This window comes from Erpetoichthys calabaricus, chromosome 7, assembly GCF_900747795.2.
Source record: "Erpetoichthys calabaricus chromosome 7, fErpCal1.3, whole genome shotgun sequence".
Lineage (NCBI taxonomy): Eukaryota > Metazoa > Chordata > Cladistia > Polypteriformes > Polypteridae > Erpetoichthys > Erpetoichthys calabaricus.
Window position 1 is genome coordinate 126,945,727 of NC_041400.2, and position 20,644 is coordinate 126,966,370.

Below are 20,644 nucleotides of genomic sequence, written 5' to 3' on the forward strand. Positions count from 1 at the left end.
CGCAAGTCGTTAAGGGTTAAAGGACAATGTAGGGCCCTAAAATACTGGCTGTGGACTACTGCAGACTGGAATAAAGTCTTATGGACCGATTAATCAAAATTTGAAATCTTTGGTTCATCATACCGGGTGTTTGTATGTTGTTGAATTGGTGAAAGGATGGTTCCTCAGTGTATGACACCAACAGTCAAACATGCAGGAGGAAGTGTGATGGTCTGGGGTTCTTTTGCTGAGGCAGAGTTAATGACTTGCACAATGTGACTGACATTGTGAATCAAAAGGGTTACCATAGGTTGGATGTTGTATTAGTAAAAGGTGGCTACTTTGATTAATCAAAAATTTGAATAAAAGTTTGTACACTTGATGATTCCTTGACATATTTTTTTGTTTGTCATTGTTTATTTGTTCTATGCCTTGATTTCATGAAATATTAAGACATTAAACTGAAGAAGGGGCTTGAGTTGCCTCGAAAGCTTGCATATTGTAATCTTTTTAGTTAGCCAATAAAAGGTGTCATTTTGCTTGACGTCTCACTACATAAAAACTTAAAAAAACTGAAATTTGAGGTGTTCTAAAACTTGTGTCTGGTAGTGTATATATATGGTTTTCTAAATTATACTAGGGTGGCACGGTGGCGCAGCGGTAGCGTTGCTGCCTTGCAGTAAGGAGACCTGGGTTTGCTTCCTGGGTCCTTCCTGCGTGGAGTTTGCAAGTTCTCCCCGTGTCTGCGTGGGTTTCCTCTGGGTGCTCTGGTTTCCTCCCACAGTCCAAAGACATGCAGGTTAGGTACATTGGCGATCCTAAATTGTCCCTAGTGTGTACTTGATGTGTGTGTGTGTGTGTGCCCTGTGGTGGGCTGGCGCCCTGCCTGAGGTTTGTTCCTGCCTTGTGCCCTGTGTTAGCTGGCCCTGTGACCCTGTGTTAGGATATAATGGGTTGGATGATGACTGACTGACTAAATTATACTTGGTGATGGCTTATCTATAAAAACAGTCTACTGTATATATTTTACAAAATAATCATTCAAAAAGTAATTAATGCTATTAATACAATTAATACTTATGCCATTGAAAACTGAGAAAATGTGCATTGTTTACACCTTTAATGTACTACAAACATTTCAACATCAAAAATAAAATATAAGCTTTAAAAATAAAGTATAAACACAAAATTGGGTTTGAATGGTTTGTTGGATTTCATACGAATAATTTCTATGTTACACTTTTCAAAGTAATAATGCTTGATGGCCATAAACTAGCAGTAAAGTAGCACTGCATTTCTATTGTTTTTCCTACATTAGAACTGAGATTCCTAGGTTGCTGGTTCCTTACGGTAATAAAACTTGATTCCGTTACTGTGCTTGCCGTTGTTCGGGCGTTTTAGGTTATATTGTAATATTTACAGAATGCAGTGTAATTCTTACTTGGATGAGCTGATCAACACACAACACGTCGCACTGGCCATTCTCCGGTGTCGGAGTTGCTTAAGTTACCACAACTTTGTGGTTTAGATGTACGGTGTATTTCAATATACTGTACTTTTCACGAGCTTCTCCAAAAATTAGTCAGTTGGAGCAGAAGGGGGCGTATACCTGCGTGGATGATGCTCTGCGCTGCACTGCCTTTTCGCCTGTGTTTAGAACTTGTGACCTTTAACTGAATTAATGGGTTTGAAAATGTTATTATGTCTATTATTGCATTGTGGATGAGTTTTCAGATAAAATTTACATCAGTGTATGGGTGATTTTGTTCCACTAACTTCCATGCGATGAACTATTGTTCTGATAGCCTCCGGCACCCCAGTGATTTCTACATTATGGCAATGCTGGTTTCATAAGGAATGGATGGGGAACGTCTTACCGTAGTGCTGGTTAAATTGAGGAATGCCACATGGTTAATGGGGAGTTACTTAGAAATTTGGTCAGAATGCACCAAATTCATCCGTTTTTGTGAACAGATAATGGAATATAAAGTACTTACTGAAATACTTAATTGCGTTTCACGGTGCTAAATAAAGCCTGCATTCGTTAACCACTCATGAGCTTTAACAGTTTATCGGTGAATATATTGTATAGATCGTCTCATTATTCCCATTGCGGTGTGAAATTTGTGGCTGCTAGGAGTTGAGTACACGGGCCAGCTGTACCCCTACCTCTGCAGTGTGACGCACCTCCAGCGAGTCTTGTAGCCAGTAGTCCGGCCCCGATGGGCGACGTCAGAGAAGGCTAGCTCGCAAAAGGGGCCAGAGCGCCGAGACCGGTCACAGAAGCGCAACGACGAATTTTCGGGTGGTAACGCTGTGCATGTAACATGCTGCACACTGCAAAATAGCGGCTGGAAATGAAGCGGAAGAGCGAAAGAAGGAAGCGATGGGAGTCAAAGAAGAAACGTTCGAATGGCAAACAGAAAGAGGAAGAGCAAATGACAGTTGATGTTTGTATTTGCATAACAGGTAAGGCTGGTGGGGGGGTTTGCTCGGCGAAGCTCACCTGTCGTTTCCCTGTTGTTGAAACTGGACACCGCAGCGCTTGGCATTGAAGGGTAGACTGGGGCGTGTCTTTTGACTTTTAAATATCGTGCAGACAAAATGGCGACATCACATAGTTTTGGATTCTTCTCACTTGGTTTTTATTTTTGTCGCCGTATTACAGAAACACAAGGCTCAAGCCGTAAGCGCCCGTCTTTATGTTTCGCCTCTTCAGTCGGTCCAGCCAAATGAGGGAGTCTGGCTCCGTTATGCATGCAGGCTGTACGGGATAGATTCCAGGCAATGCTTAATCTCGTGTCAGAGCACGGACATGATCAACAAAGACAAGTTCTTATTGTTGAGGTCAGCATGTCTAAACTTCTCGAGCCTTATCCAATCTTGAGCCATTTTTCAAGTAGGACTGACACAGAACCAAGCTTTCTCATAAATAATTATTTTAGTGCAAAAACTGCTACATCTTTTTTTTTTTTGAGTGTAACGCATATAATCCATGAGTGGCGCCTTGATATATTGATTCACTCCCTGTTGGAGCAGCAAACTTTGTACGTTTTACAATTTCAGCCAAGGACAACAGATAGTGGTGTGCACGTAATTAGAAAAATGTTCTTGTGTAGGTGCTGGAATGTGAACGGTTGGTTCGTAGGAGAAGTTGTCGTGTTAATGACGCAGAACCAGACCCAGCAGGGACCAATAGGGTAGTTGATCTCCGTGAATTTTATCATGGACATGGAAAAAAAAATAAAAGTTGTGTGTGTGTATATAACTATGCAACTTTTAATGCAATGCAATAATTGCATAATTAGCTCTGGATCACCATATATATTTGAACGAGACAGTGATAATATGCACACACTGCCAGTCAAACCAACAAATAAGAAAAGTTTAAAATGGGCAGAAGAACACAGTCATTGGACAGAAGATCACTGGAATGATCTTGCCGTGTATTTAAGTAAAAATCCAACTGAGAACCTGTTAGGTGTTAGTTTCCCATACTACACACTGTGCTGTACTGTACTTTATCCTCTTATGCAGTTGTATTTCTGGGCAGTCCCCTTCTCTCCTGGTTAGATCCACTTTGCCCTTTTCTCTTAATACTAAATTACTTTTGTATGAAATCCTCCATTTATTGTAAATTAATAAATTAAAATCAGTAATTTCAAGCAGTAATAGCCAATAGAAGCACTAATAATGTCTTGAAGTGTATTTTTAAATCAGTTCAGTAGTATCTTGATAAAACGGTATCAATTTCTATCAAAAACATGAAAATCTTTGGGTGATTCCATACCTATGACTGGTTGTGTGTGTGTGTGTGTATAAATAATCAACATGTCTTTGTGGGAGGATAGAGATTTCTCATGCCTTCTTACTTATTTGCGGTAACTACACTCTTAAAAGATAATGATTCTTGAATGATATTTTATGGTTCTTTTCTGGATTGTATGGTTCTTCATAGAACTATTGCTTGACAAAACACCATTTCATTCTGAGGCAAGTTCTTTGCACTTTGAAAAACTCCCTAATATGTGGGGAAAAAAAAAAACTGACATCTGTAATACATTATATGGTAGGCAACCTAGCAGGACATTAACAGATAAAGAAAACCTGAACTTAGCAGGTGTTATTGTATGCAGCAAGAGTCCTTTTAAAATCATGAGCCATTTGTATTTTACAAATCTGTTACCATCTATTTATAGTTATTTACTGTCTGAAGCCTGTTTACAGATCTGCATAAATGAAGGTTCTTCCAGGAGCTTTCGTGTGGATGGGTCTTTTGGGAACCAAAAATGGTTTCTCTGTGGCATCACTCTGAAGAACCACAATGGCACCTTTATTTTTAAAGAGTGTACCCACATGCCAAAGACATGTATGAAAAGTTAGGTTAACTATTAACTATATTTTGGTCCGTTTTGAGTGAATGCAGATCTGAGCATGTGTGGCCCTTACATTGGGCTTGCACCCCATCTAGAGTTGGTGCTACCTTTACTAGTACCTTTATGACTCTGAATTGGATAAGATAGTTAGAAAATAGATGGATTAATGTGCATACTTTGTGGTGTTTGCCACTTTTGCGTGGTATGTTCTCTTTGTTTTCTGACTGTTTAGTATGAACTTTTACCATAAAGCAGGTGAGTGACATAATAGAAACGCCTAACAATACAATAAAATAATATCAGTGACCTAATAAGGACTTAACTAATTAGCATCAGTTTTTCTTGGAATGCTCTAGAAGTCCTGAACTGTCAATAGTGGTATATTATGCCATACTTCAAGATGAAAAGCTTCTGTTACTTTGTGGGATAAAGTAGATGGAAATCAACTTCACACTCCAAAACTTCATATAAAAAGTTCAGCGATGTTTTGATTTGGTGGTTGATGTAAAGTGATGGGCGGCACGGTGGCACAGTGGGTAGCGCTGCTGCCTCGCAGTTGGGAGATCTGGGGACCTGGGTTCGATTCCCGGGTCCTCCCTGCGTGGAGTTTGCATGTTCTCCCCGTGTCTGCGTGGGTTTCCTCCGGGCGCTCCGGTTTCCTCCCACAGTCCAAAGACATGCAGGTTAGGTGGATTGTTGATTCTAAATTGGCCCTAGTGTGTGCTTGGTGTGTGGGTGTGTTTGTGTGTGTCCTGCGGTGGGTTGGCACCCTGCCCAGGATTGTTTCCTGCCTTGTGCCCTGTGTTGGCTGGGATTGGCTCCAGCAGACCCCCGTGACCCTGTGTTCGGATTCAGCGGGTTGGAAAATGGATGGATGGATGGAAAGTGATGTCTGTTTAGCAGTATGGGGCACTATCATCTTGAAATAAAGAACACAAAGGAACAATGTTTGCACTATAGGACTCATGTAGTCTTGTAAAATGGCCTAATATTCCTTGATTATGCATAGCAATCATTGGACCCAAGTGTCCCATGAAAAGGCTTCCCATACCATTATGGATTATTCACCACACCTAATACACTAGCAGAAAACGTGTTGATGAAGTCAACCCTTTTGCTTAGGTTTACATTTTAAAACATCTGAATATAAGAAATTGAATGAAAGTTGAGTTAACTGACCATTTTATCATTTTTAACTGTATAGGAGTCCAAGTTTCTTTTAGCAAACACTAGATTCTGCATCTTTAAGCATTGCGCATGGGTTCATGTTTCCGCTGAACAGTCCTGACATAATATACTGTTTTGTGAAGCTGAGGAAGAACAGTTTTTATTGAGACTGAGTAACAGAAGTGTAGATCCAGTTCTCTGCCAGTTTTTGAAGGTGTACGTTTGTTGCTAATATGAGCTGCCCTGTGAAGTGTGACCATGTTTCTCTTTGCTGATGTGGTTCAGCCTTGCTTACCATATACAGTATAGTCATTACTTTGTAAACTGTTTCACTTGACATGAAATAATTTTGCTGTTTTTTGAAATTATTTAGCCTCATTTTGCTATGAATACTTAAATACTAAAGTTATAATTGCCAGACTGGTTTCTTGCTGACACATACTGGTACTTGGCAGTCAGCCCAATGTGATCCACCTTTACAACTGCATTTGTAATTTTTATTGAACTACTTAAAAGTTGGTCTCCTTTTTCATGTGGCACAGTATTTTTTTTTTCTCCGCACCTGTAGAAGAATTACACTGTAAATGCTGACACATACACTCCCTTGATAGGGCCACTTAGCACTGTATTAATTCATGTGGATCACAAGCACATAAGACTTTTGACAAAGAAGGGGAGACTGTTCAGTTTATCAAGGTCATATGGTTAGCTAATATCTAGGTTGGCACATTCATATCCACATATGTTTTTATAGTTATTAAGGTAGTTTTTTTTTTCTAGATTCTTAATACTCTTTTTGCGAAGTTTCTCCTGGCTTTGGTATTAAATACAGTTTTCACTGGTGTCCTTGAGTGCGTGATTCCTTACTTTAACTGAAAGAATTTTATGGAATTAACTGTATCAATGCCTTTTGTAATTTGAAAGCCTAGATTAGGTCCTGACGCAGCTTTCTGTTCTGAAGACTAGAGACGTTTAATTTCCTGAGTCTATTAGAACAGGGCATACCCTTTCCCTCTTTTAATCCAGGGATGCAGTTGATTACTTACCTCTGCACAGGTTTCAGACCTCTTACGACTTTTCCTTCAGCCAGTAAACTGCACATAGTACTTCAAATGCAGTCTCACTAGAACATTCTAGAGTCTGAATAGAACATCTCTTGATTTTATATTCAATAGTTTTTACAATATAACTTGCTTTATTTGGTTGTGCACATTGCCTAGACAATCAGAATGCCGTGCTTTGACCTCTTCCACAGTAAACTGCATTTTCCATGAGTTTCAAGATTGTCCAGGTCTTTTTTTCCAGGTCTCAGTATCTGCTATACCTACAATTCCTTAAATTTAGTGTCTGTGAATTTGATACATTTTATAACTGTACCAAAAATTGTCATTTATATAAAAAGATCATTTTTAATATAACAGTAGGTGAGGTACAAGATCAGTCACACCTGACCTTTGTGCCAGGTTGTTTTAACATAACATTCTCCAACTCGGGGTCACAGAGGCCTGAAGCCTATCCTGGCATGCTTGACATAAGGTGTGATCCAACCCTGGGCAGGATTCCAGTCCATTGTGCACCCAAACTAATACTCACACAGCTAATTTAGAATCACTCTAATGGTTTAACTTTCACATCTCTGGGTTGTGGAAAGAAAATCCCTTGTAGAATTTTAATGAAGAAAATAATTTATTTTTAAGTTAAAACTAAAGTGTGTCTTTTTAGTGTTTTATGTGTTTGTCCTTTTTTTTTTTTTCTCAATATGTATTTCAGGACAGATGTGATACAAATTATCAGTCAGGATTTGTTCCACTCCAAACTACACGTTCAGGGTTATCATAGTCGCTTACTGTTTAACTTCCTTTTTGGGAGGTGAATTATATTACCATTATATAATCTCTTCTAACATATTATGCTGTTACAGTCAAGGTATGTTTCAAAATACACATTTGTAAACTCATTTGACAGCTATATTCTCTAGTAGTTTATGAAATATATAAATTTAGGTGTCTTGGAAGAAATAGTTATAATAAACTCAAAAACAGTGTTATAATTAGAATATTGCTCAGGCTTATGGCTAAGGATTTGTCTTGTAAATCTAACAATTTACTGGTTCAGTCATTGTCAGTGATTGACCACAAAAGTTAAACTTAACTTAATAGTGCTGCCTACTGTTATATTGTAATGGGTCCAGATTGATCGTGTTCTTCTCAGGGTGTTGGTCAGGCAACCACCAGATCAAAATGGTTGCCACATTTAAATTCAATCATAGCCCAGCTCAGACTTAGGGTGCCAAGGAGTTTATATGACAGGGGCATATATGACAGATAATTTCCTTAAACTATTAATTCTGTATGTTTATTGTTTGTCTTAATCTTGTGTAAGAGATACATTAGAGAAGAAATATTGTATTGATCATAGTAACTGCTATATCAGAGTATTCACCAGAATTGTATTATAGACTCAGTAACTAACTTTCATAAACAACCGAAATGATGTCTTTACAATATGGAATATTTTAGATAAGTGTAAATTAACTATAATTTCAGTTTAATAATGTTAATTATTTAGCCTCATGCTAAACAGTGTGGAAAAAACTGTAATAAACAGTGTGTCATGGTGAGTAAATTTATTGCTATATGAACATTATTTAAGAAAAAAAAAAGTACTAGTATTTAGTTAACACACAGAGCTCTGATTACTTAAGAACTGCTGGCTTAAATGCAAACTTGTGCTGACACTTTGTGATACTATCCTCTAGATAGATAGATAGATAGATAGATAGATACTTTATTAATCCCAATGGGATTAATTAATTAATTAATCCTCTATTAATCGCCCATCATGCCGTAATATCTTGACATAACGTTTTGCAATCAAGACTGCAACATGTTCCTATTGGTTCTGCATATTTAACAGCTGCAGCTGTGGAAATACTGAAACAGTTGTACAACACAGTATATTTAAAAAAGCACTGGAGTTGACATTCCATATGAAAAGTCCTTGTATAAAACTGTTTGCTAGTACATTCCCCTGAATGTTTGTGCTAAAGCCTGACACAACCTCTTCACCTCTGTCCTTGATTGCCCTTGCATGTGTATGTGAAATTTGCTCTAAGCCACAAGTCTCCAGCCTACAGTAATACAATGTATATTTTCTGTAAACAGGCCCTTTGGCTTTTTTCACTTGCTTTTTAAATTTTTAAAAATGTTGCCTTTTTTCCTTCTCTTTTGGGAATTGTTTTTTTGGGAAAAGCTGATTACCTTGTTAAACAAATAATTGTTAGCTTTAATATTAAACTCTCATATTTTACTATTAAAACTTTCATCAAGGGTTCTACAATACTCCCTTCTTTTATATTTACTTTTCTTCATCAATAAAAGTCTGGGCTGTTATTCTTCTATATTGCTTTCTTTATATGTTAACTAGCTGTTTGCTGCTAAAGTGACCTTAATACAGATAAAGTACTTAAAGATACCATAGTGCAGATTTTGACATTCTGTAGACTGGTATCATCATCTCTAATATATAATCCAGTGAAAAACTCTGTAGACTGTCTGTTTTCTACCTGTACCTTCTTGTCTCTGACCCAAAATAAGTATACCGAGTGCTTTTGACAATCTGCATTCTTCAGTTTGCCTAGTCTGCTGGGCTTTGTCATTTGTGTTCAGTAGCTTCTTATGAGAGTACCTACTCCTCTTGTGGTAGCCAGCTAATATACTGTATAACATAGCTGTCTTCCATGTTGTGGAGGCCTGCTTTTAAGATTACATTGCCCAAACAAACCTCACTGTACCCTTAGGAGTTTGTATTGCTGCACATTGGACTTGCAAATGTGACATTTCGGTCACTTTCTTCACTGGTCTGTTGTAGTACAGGTAATTATCAACCAAAAACCAACCTTTTTCACTGATACTCAAAATGCAATAAAGATTGTGGCGGACGGCCAGGTCCCATGCCTGACTGAGATGCCCCTTATATGTTCTGGGAGAGCAACCGTGGGCTGCTCAATACCTCCCCCGGGACACTTTGTGGCAGCCTCCCTGGCTGATGGTGGTGCCTCAGCTTCCCGCAGGGCTCTATGGGAGATGGAGTTCTCCACAGCCCTGTTGGGATCTGGGGTGGCGCCAGGGGGTGCCGCATGGATCCCTGAGCCCAGCTAGACGAATCTTCAGCCCCACCCGGGAGTGCAACCGGAAACAGGTGATCAAACACCTGGAGCACTTCCGGGTGGGCCATAAAAGGAGCCAGCAACCACCACTCAGCGGCCAGAGACGGGTGGAGGAGGACAAGGTTGCCTAAGAGGAGTCGGAGTCGGAGTAGGTGTCGGGAGTAGGAGTAGGAGTGGTGGTGGTGGTGGTGATGCTGCTGCAGCAAAGGAGAAGAGTGCTTGGGTGTTTATTTGTACTGGGGGGACTGTGTTGTGCCTGTGGGGATTACGGGGAAGATGTGCCCCACAGGTGAAGAAAATAAAAAGTTTATTTATTTTACACGTGCCTCTGTGTCACTCTTTTGTCGGGTCGGGCACAATATAGCGCCTTTTTTACAAGATATATACTGTGCAACCTTATATTTATAAATGTTGCTTTTATCAGATGTGCAGGGTAGCTTAGTTTTTAGATGGAAATCTACATATAACTTTTACTGTCTGTATTAGGGGCCTCTGGTATAAATCCTCAAGTGAGAACTTTGTCTTTATCTTGTTAATGAATTAAGCTTGGCTGTGAAGTTTGTGTGTCAAGAAGTAGTAGTAGTGTGAAACAAAGCTGTTATCTTTGCAGACTTTGATCTTAGGCCAACATTTTTTAGGGAGCAGTCACAAGTAGCTTCACCCGAGAGTATCTATACAAGTATATAATAATATGTACATAGTAAAGTGGAATCCTTACTTGCATGTCTTCTTAGAATAGTAACAATAATAAAATGCTAACAAAGTACACACAAAAAGCAACATATACATACATAATTTATATGTGCTTTATACAATACTTATTTGAATGTTCTGTGTCTGTGTTGTGTGACAAAATGGCCATTGCCCATTCTTCTGGGTTTTAATGGCACACAAGGCCTATTAAAACAGCAGATTTAACAAGAATACAGAAATACAGCTGTGCCTTCACTCAATCTGCTTTCCAGAATAAATGTCTAAACTGCTGCTCTTTCTAAAACTTCAGAATGCAGCTTTAGACCAAGCAACACTGCAGAGACTTCTCTTAGGGTTACCAGCTGGACTCCTGCGTTCGAATAAAGATAATTTTTATGTCCGAAAGATTAATGCTTTTCCATGTGAAGATGTGGAAGACACAGCCCAAAAAGAGTAACTGAGGAAAGAACAGCACACCATGAACAAAGGAGTGCATTCCAATGCAAGATTGTCCTCCACTTGAACCTGAAGCAAGCACAACCACAACAACTCCAACTCATCCTTAAAGATTTGGTGTTGTAAAGCGGTTTCTGTGCCAAGATAAATTATAACTGTAAAGGGCAAATAAACAGCCAGCCTCTTTTGTCTTTGTTTGTCTGTTTTGTGTCTTATCTTCTATGTCCATATATATGTAGCTATATTTCTATAATCCTTATGTTTTGTATAAATTGTATTATTCTCTTTCTTAAAATGAATATGCTTCAGTTACCTTGATATAATTTAAATAGCTGGAGGACTTGAAGAAAACTAAGCAGGAGCCTTACCAAATTAGTGAATTAATTACTGGCATTGCCAAAGGCAAAAGTGATAATTAACAGAGTTAAAATTCTCTCCTAAGCCAACTGTGTGTGTTGTAAGAACAAAATAGAAATTGTTAGTGTTGAGGCGCCCTTTGGCAAACTGCATAATATTGGAAAATGCAAAGAAAACTCATGTACAATGCAAAAAGTCTTTTCAGACTTGAGTCTCATGTAGTGGACTGCCCAAGATACTGGTTCTTCTGGTTATGTGGCAAAGAGGCAGGAAGAGGTGAGTCCATTTGGTTAGATGCTGGAAGTGACGTCGGAGAATGAGAGCTGTCAATCTTCCTCTCTGCAGAAGGAGGAAAAGAGAGGACATTATCGCACAATGCCAATCCATCACCAAAGCCCATAAATTATCTCAAATGCACACGAGTGATTGTGTGTATAAACTAAAAATAAAGGTAGAGGTTTAGCAGACACCTTATGTAGACTTACAAATCTAGGTGACACTGCCTTAAAGTTTGAAGATAATAAGTAGAGAAAATTATAAAGAAGGTGGGACCTTGTTTGGATGGACCTCGGTAATTGGAACATTCAGAGTCTGGAGTCATATTAAATGTCAGCAAGTGTCTTAATGTCTCAACCGGGCCATGGCTTCAAAGAGATGAATTTGCCTCCAACACATAGAAGTTGGTGGTATGGTTGTGCTAAACCAGATGTTTTCTCAACTTTCTGCCAAATCTGGGGAGCATATAATACTAAGAGACTTAAAGTATGGAAAACAGAACTTTGTTTCAAGCCACTTATAAAGACACTCAAAACTATGATCAGTTAGGGAAAGAATTACTGGCTGTGATTCATACTTTGTTTTATGGTTGCAATTCTGGTGGTGTTCTAGTAAGGTTTGAAATATTAGTAGTGATGTCTGTGTACCAATTCTGTTTAATGTCTGTAATGGTAGGCTTTCTTAATAGAAAAATCTGTGTGTGATTTATGTTTGAGTGTAGTTGACCTAAAAACAGCAACTTATCAATGCATTAAGCTGCATTTTATTTTATTTTTATAAATAAACCAGTGATGAATTCCTACTTAATGATGAAATGATTGATATGTTTAGCTTTTGTAAATCATGCTTAAAGCTTGTTGTTTGAGTATATTACATACTATAGATATAACTTTTTATTTGTCCTGTTAAATAAGTAAAGAAATAAACACATAAATATTACAAAACAAATACACATAAGATTTACTAAAAATAATAGAAACAACTAAAAAGAGAACTGGTTAACTGGACTAAAGATTCTGCAGTCACAGTCACAGTGAGGCATTATAAAAGCATATTGCAATAGGTATGAAGGAGCCTGAGTTACCATTACTTGACATACTTCTGTGTAATAATTTGTTAGTTGAAACTATTAAGAGTTTGTGTGTCATAGAGATGATGTGCAACATTGTTTGTAATGGTAGTAACTTTTGTTTTCATTCTCTCCTTTGTTACTACCTCCAGGGGGTCAAGAGTGTATCCCATAACTGAGCTTGTCCTTGTAATTATCTTGTTAATTCGATGGGCCCCTCTTAAATTGATGTTAGTGGCCCAGCATACTACAGCGTAGAAAATCAAACTGACCATGACAGAGTTATAGGTAGGGTTACACATAACCTTTTTTTAGTCGGGCTGTCATTGGGGCACTAGAATATGTTGTTTGGTACTCATTCTTTATACAGAATTATCTGCCTATGCATTATTTTCCTCTTCACTGTTCTCTGCCACCACCTTCTCTTCTCTTATGTCTCCACTGGCCTGAGTTAGCAGAAAATGTACTTGCTCCCTGGTTGCGATGAGCTGTTTGCATCCATAGTTCAATGGCAGGATTTGGATCAAGTGTTTCTGTGGTTGTCTTAGACAATTGTTTGTACATCAGGCACAAGAGCAAGTATGTGACAGGTGGGATCCATGCTTAACCTAATAAAAATAAGACTTGATAATCCCCTTCTCAAGATGCATTGCTTAAGGGCAATACTGTAATGTGTTGTATTACCAAAAGTTTGGAGAACTTGCATTTTGTGGGGCCAGGCTGAAGGATCAAAAATTTAAAATGGATCCTGTGACTTGAGAGATTTGTATCTACTTTCAAACTCATTAATTAAATCTCTCAGTACATGAACCTTGTCCCTTGTCAGTATCAGCATTGGTAGAATTTGTGTCTTTACCTCCTCTCACCATCTGACAAAAATGTAAACTGTCCAATGGCTACCATCAGTTCATCTTTGCAGTTACCAATGATCAGCATGTATTGTTGAAATCCGAGAGATGTGAGGTAGAAAATGTTGTCAATATCAAGCATGTTGACTGAAAACCATGAAAGTGTTTTGTGCAGATTTCCTGTAGGTCAGTGTCATTGGTTGTAGCTACTTGATTTTCAATGGCAGGTAAAAGCTTCTATTAAATAGAATATCATTCCTCCAAGCAGACCTAATGTTGTGAAATTTTCCTAGTTTCACCAAGGCAATGTCATTCTCATCACAATATTTTTTTAATGCTTACGTTTTTTGCACCACCTTTATGTAAATGAAATGTCACCAATTTGACAAGAGAACTAAATGTATCCCAGTACAGAACCATGAGATCGGCCAACTTTACACAGTTTTCGAGGGTGTGTGCAGAATTTGAATTAGCATAGTTTTGGCACAATTCCATTATACATACCATCTATGCAAACTTTGACTTCCATTCATCTAATCCTGAGACACGGAGATGTTTCAAAAGCCCTTCAAATATATCCTGTACTGTTGGATTCACACCTAATTCAATTAACCTTAGGAAATCAAAGTTAAACACTCCATTGCTGGAACAGACACAACCTAAATAATCTCACACTCCGTTTTGGAAATATCTTTGGTTACATCAAAAGAACACCCCAAAAATCAGCCAACTTTAACTTTCCCCTCACTTCTAAACTAATTGCCTGAGCAATGCTCTGCATTATTTGGATTTGTGAATAATGCACACCGCCGATATTCTGTCTCAGCCTCTTCAAGATTGCAGTATCCACCAAGAAGGAAAACAAGGGGCATGCGTGTTTTGCAAAATAAAAATATTAAAGTGCATTTGATGATGTTCATTTTTTTTTGCTTTGCTACCTTACAAGTAGGCGACTTGATTTTTCCTCTTTCCTAGCATATGTGTATAACATTTGTATGCTCTTCCCTCTTTTCGCACTTGTCAGTTGATGGGTGATTGAAACTCTTTTTGTCCCTGTATAAAGAGAACTGTTTTTATCCACTTAATGTGGGTGTTCACGGAAAATCTTGCACCACATCTCGGAGTGCTCATCATTAGTTTCAAGCCATTGTACCTCCTGGAGCCATTTTTTGGGGAACAAAACTCATTTCCTGTGCTCAGCTGCAGTTTTAGTCTGGTGTTTCTTCATAGTGGTGAAAAACCAAAGTAATTACTTAAAAGTCTGTTGCTTTTTTAACCAAGTGTCCAACAAATTCTTATTATTAAAGTAAGGGCAACCTGTTTTGCTATGTACCATACCAACTTAATGCGTGCATAGTGGAGCACATTTGAGATTTTTAACGATACGCTCATTTTCTATTGGCCATGCGTGCACACTGGCACACCAGTTGCATGTACTCTTGAGACACTTATAGGAAGGAACACGTCTTCAAAAAAAACAAATCTGCTCTGCTCTTTCTTATGTATTTCTTTTGTGTAATGAGGTCAGTCCAGCCTGTCATTGATAAGGACCCCCAAGTCCCTGAACAGTAGCTGTGCATAGAGGCCCTTTGCTGTGGCTAAATTTGCTGATAATGATAAGCTCTCTACCTCATTCCTACACTGTGTCTCCAACCGCCTACCAGTACACCCTATTAGAGCAAAGTGATCTGAGAATTCCTGCAAGTGACATGACCTGGTGTTCTATTTAGAGTCCAGGGTGTACAAGGTGAAGATAAAAGGAGACCGGACTTTTCCTTGTGTTGCTCATATCAACATCAGAGAACAGTCTTTTAGCCACACAAACTGCAGTCTCTCCGACAGATAATCCATTATCCAGGGCGCCAAAGGCTCATCCACCTGCATATCTTTTGAGTTTAACCGCTAATGGGCTTGATGTATTGAAGGCACCAGAGAAATCGAAAAACATAATCCTCCCAATGCTGCCAGCTTTGTCCAGATAAGAATATGCCTTATGGAGGAGATACATAATTGCATCTTCCACTCAATACTTGTCTGATAGGAAAACTGCATCCACCATGCATTGTGGTGTTTCATAAGAAGACTCCTGTAGTTCAGGACCAGCCCCTCAAAGGTCTTTTTGTGATGTAAGGATCACTGGTCTGATGTCAGTGCCGGAGTATACTGGTTTTATTAAAGATGAATGTACTGTCACAAATCCTTAATACACAGCACCACACTCTTCCAGAATCATTTAAATTTAAAAAAAAAAATGTAATCTGGGCCTTGTATTCCACCCAGTAATTTTGAAGTATATTCTTGTTTCTTGGTAAAGAGTTTTGCAGTGATGTACTTTTAAGCAGGTTGCTGTACAAAATGAAGATTGACTGAAAACCATCAAGTTATCATGTGGACTTGGAGTCTTCTAATGTTATGTTACATTGCATTACATATTATATCCATTTATTGATGTTTTTTCTTGCCTCGTTTCAACAAGCAATAAGGAATACAATCACTTGTACACTCTCTAGTATATCTAGGAAAGTAATAACATAATTCTTTGTGGTAACTGTCCATTTTTTTATAGCATTTTGTTTTTTTCCCTTGGAATTTTTTCTAACATAAAATGTTATTTTTATTTTAAAGCACTGAAACTCAAAATATTCTCACAGAACAAAATTTCATTGTATGCTTTATTATCTGTTGAAATTAGAGAACTGATCAAGGAACTGGATACTTGTACAAAGTACTTTATAGTTAAAAAATAATCTTAAAGTGCATTTGGATTTTATTGTAATTTTGTTGTAATGCTTGAAAGTAAACCATGTAAGCTACAGAATTAGTTAAAATGAGAACATTACCAAGTATTGTGGCCAACACTCATATGACTATATGTGGTGCAAATCTTGCAATACTTGTGTTCCAAGAAGCACTATATTCATGACATATGGTGGCAGCAGAATCGAGGTGTAAATATTTTTTTGTCAATAGTACACATACTGCAGGTCAATTTTTTTTTTTCTTTTTTTTACAGTTCAAAGAAAAGAGTTGAATGGGATGATTAGAAGATGTAGTAGGGGATCTTTTTTCAGTCTTCCAAAAAGGCTGAAGATTGGCAGAAGAATTATCTGTCAGTGTAAGATTGATATGTTTACATGAAACATTAATATTTTTATTGCTGGACCCGTTTAAATGTCTGTCTGCCTTAGAAGGCTGTGTGAAAAAACGTATGCAAGCTGAAGATATAGTATGTATGTGTGTGTGTTTATAATTTAAGGTACCTACACTAAATTTAATAGTAAATTTGGTTTGCAAAATACTTTTTCTTGAGTACAATATAGTACTAGAGTGTTGTACCGTGTTAGCCATTATGAGTGTAGCGAAAAGTCAAGCAAAATGACACCTTTTATTGGCTAATTAAAAAGATTTCAATATGCAAGCTTTCATGGCAACTCAGGCCCCTTCTTCAGGCAAGATGGCCTGAGTTGCCTCGAAAGCTTGCATATTGTAATCTTTTTAGTTAGCCAATAAAAGGTGTCATTTTGCTTGACTTTTCACTTGAGTACAATATAAAAGAAATTTCTCGGATCTGTCTCCAGTTCACTTTTTAAGAGAGGACTGACACCTGTGAGAGTGCTTTCTGCACAATTGTAAACACTTTTAAATATAACTTTATCAATGAAACTTATTTTTTGAAATGTAGGTATATAATCAGTTGTTCCAACTTAAGAAACTGAAACAGTCTGTTACAAACAAAAATGTGTATAGCTTTTAATAGATGTTTTTCATTGGTAATTTAGTGACAGTGTACTTTTTTTAAGAAGAAAAGAATTAAAATGCATTATCAGTAAACCTTTCCTAAAATATAGAAACTCCAATAGTTAATATATACACTATATAATATGAAATCTCGGTTGAAACAGTGAGACTTAATGAATATGGTTGGGGGCGGGGGGGTCTGTTATTGAAGCTTTTTGATTGGTTCTCAAGTGCTTTTCTCCTAGCAACGGCATGGGCAGCGTTCCAATTAAATTCCGATGTGGTGCTCTTCCGCAGAACTTGAATTACAACGTGTGGTTGAGTGATTGACAGTCTCTCCATGCAATCGCTTTCTTCTCATTTCATATGGGGCCAATCGACGCAAATCTTAGTAAATTTCACCTATTCTGCTAGTTTGGTTGCTAAGTGTTTCAGATTTTGATGCAGTTTTTTCTCCCTTTTTCAAATGTAGTTTAGGAGTAGTGAGGTAGTTCGCTAGTTAGTTAGTTTTTTATTTATGTATGTATGTTGTTTTTAATAACTTTTTTGTTTTAAGTAGTTTTCCTTTTGAAGATTTACATTTTAAATTACTGCCAAATGACAGATATAATCTTTTCGGTCCGTGCATTAGATTGTGTTATTTTATTTCTTGTGAGGATGTATACATGAAATGACGATTTGAACACGCAAGTGTTTTACTTTGGAAACGGTTTAATCCCTCCTCAAATTTTTTAATTGAAGACCAAGAGCTGATGACGGATTTTTTTTCAAGCTGAAATTCTATTTATGCGATTTACATAGGCGGGGAATTTAAACTCATAATGGCTGACGGAAGCAATTTGGTTGACGGAATGAAATTTATACAAGGTAGGAGCTTTGACAGTTAATGTTAGAAAGAAAATATTTAGGTTTGTCTTAGAAATGTGTGGTATGGAGATGAAAATGATGATGATGATACACAGATTTACATAAAGCAGTTAATCGACTTTGTTTTTAATAATTACGTGCTGAAATGAGTTGGTGCCTCGTATCCCAGGCATTCGTGATAAAACATGCACAATCCCATTGTTTTTAAATGATGAGTAGATTAACATGGTTTAGAATCAAAAAGCTGAATGGATATTATTGAGGAGAGGGTGTTTGTAATTAAAGTGTTCAAACTACAAAAGTTGTATTCATGATAAGTAACTAAATATTTTAAAACTAAAATTATAGTAGTTAATTTGGAGAGGAGCACTGTAAAATGTCTGAAAACAGACGAGAGTTAAATTGATTATGGCCGAAAACAAGACACGAAACGTAGTATTTTGGCTGAACTATCATCAGGTTTAAAGGTTCCTTATTTTCAGGTTTGTTTTAATTAATTTTACCTTTTTCGAATTTTGCCTTTTTACCCCTCCAGATCGTTTGTATTTTTCCATTTTGCAACATAAACCTAAAAGTAACGCAGAGAGGCACTATTTCTCCATAGATGACGAGCTCTCATACGAAAAGTAAGTATTGATTTTATCAGTTAGATTTACAGCGAATATTATAATGAGGTATACATGTTTAGAAATTCAACCACTCCCCGGTCATTTTGCTTACATTTTTTATATTGTTAACCTAAACTATGCAAAGTTGCCATGGGAACATTACATATTTTTCTGAGATTAATTTTGAGGAATCTTTTTTACAGGAATATTTTAATGTATATTGTATTCAAGATGTGCAGTTTTTCTTTTTTTTTCCTTTTTGCGTGGCATTACTGAAGCTTGAGTATTTATATTGTGTAGTGCTCCAGTGCTCTGAGGTCAAATAATGGGCAAGATGATTTATTTATTTATAAAGTATTTTGTTACTGAAATAGCTTTTATGGTGGAGAGTGTTTTCCCTGTATACTCTTGTTTCCACCAGCGTTTTATTTTGACTCATAGGTTACTTTCTGATTACAGTATAGAGTTGTCCAGTATGAGCGGGTGTGGTTATGTGTGTGAATGTGCCCAGTGTTGAACTAGCACCTTACTCCGAATCAAACCAAGTCGTGTAGCTGATGCTCTCTGGGTCCCTAAGTGTAATGAATAAAACAGGTTAAGAAGGCTGAAAATACAGATGTATATTGGAAAAAGTAAAATTAATACTCTGCTGTGTTTTGTTTAAGGAAATGTGCCTTGTAAATCAAATGTGTTTTAAATGTTTTATACTGTTCCAAAAATGGATGTAAGTTAGCAAACTTGACTTTTACTCTTGAGAATTATCTTGCACATTTATCGTAATGTTGTATAAAGAGGTTGTGGCCATTTTAAAGTAAGCCTCGAACTTTGAAACATGTTTCTTTTTATGTCAGTTGGTTTATGTGGTTGAATCTAACAGGATTGATAGATTACCCCATTCCCCTATTTGCATTAATGTAATTGAAAACTAACTTGCTAGTCTGTTTTGCGAAGATTTTGTAATGAGTATTTGATCACATTTAGTTGACTCTTGCTTTCTTGATTTACTGTATATGTGTGTAAACTGAACTTTTTTGAGCAGATTTCTATAGCAATGTTTACTTTAACACATGGCAAGCTACTGTATATAGACTGCAATTTGATACTGTGTTTACCATTGACAGTTTAGATTAGTTGCTAAATGTTAATGAGGGAATGTACATGTATATTGATGTGAGTAAGGCCTTGTGCACACTTATGCATCTATGGAAATAACAGGTAAATGTGTAACACAGATCATCAGTAGAACACCAGTAACACCAATTATTTATGACCTACATATATGTCACCGCAGAGTAGAATAGTACATTTTTGCAATAAAATGCACAACACAGGAAAACCGTACCGTAGCAGTATTCCTTTCCTGTTTTCTGCAGATAAGCCTGAGCACAAGCGTGCCATGGTCAGTATCATTTGTGTCTATACTGTATATCTTTAGAATTGCAATAATCCTGATTGTAATCATAATTGGCAAAGCAGGCATTGTACTACCAGTCTGCTGGAAGTGACACCGTGATTCCCACCTAGAGAGCCTTGTTTTAACTCAAAATGACGGGTAAATGCAGAATTTGTGCATGAAAACTGTATGAACCTAGGTGCACTAACACACAATAAAAATGCACAACAAACGCAAGGAAACTGCATCTTTGTTAACATGTGGCTTGCCACATATGTAAGAGTCTTCAGTATAAATGTGCTTTTCAGTAGTCTAGGTTCCTGTTCGCTGCTAATTCTAGCCTTATGTATGATGCTGTTAGAAGTCTAGTAAGGTTATAGTTTAGGACAACTTTCACAGGTGGTAAGGAAGTAAGTGGAATTTGGAGAGGTGTATACAGTGTATGATTTTTAAATTGTTAGTCAACAATGGCTCTTACAAATGCATTGTATCCATTGTTTATGGTTAATAGGTTAGTTTACTTGGTAGTGGCAACTCTGTCATAGTGTTAATGTGAGAATTAAGTGAGTGTAAAATTAAAATCTTACCAGCATTATTTCATCGGATCTAAAGGTAAGCAGTTTTTCAGGTTTGATGGGATCTAGAGAGA

At 37.3% G+C, this 20,644-nt stretch overlaps 1 protein-coding gene across 6 annotated transcripts in view; it reads left to right on the forward strand.

Moving 5' to 3' along the window:
• The first annotated feature begins 2,167 nt into the window (after positions 1-2,167).
• cdc14b (cell division cycle 14B) overlaps positions 2,168-20,644 on the forward strand; it is an 84,807-nt gene continuing 66,330 nt past the window's right edge. For 2 of the 6 annotated variants that reach the window (XR_007935395.1, XM_051929671.1), the window contains exons 1-2: positions 2,168-2,448; positions 18,530-18,620. Coding sequence is in view for 5 of the 6 variants with exons in the window: in XM_051929671.1 (XP_051785631.1) it covers positions 2,337-2,448; positions 18,530-18,620 (203 nt within the window). In the remaining variant the exon portion in view is untranslated. Of the gene's footprint in view, positions 2,449-17,570; positions 17,995-18,529; positions 18,621-20,644 lie in introns of those variants that run through there. The other 4 variants (XM_028805327.2, XM_028805328.2, XM_028805330.2 and 1 more) reach the window with 3 other exon arrangements.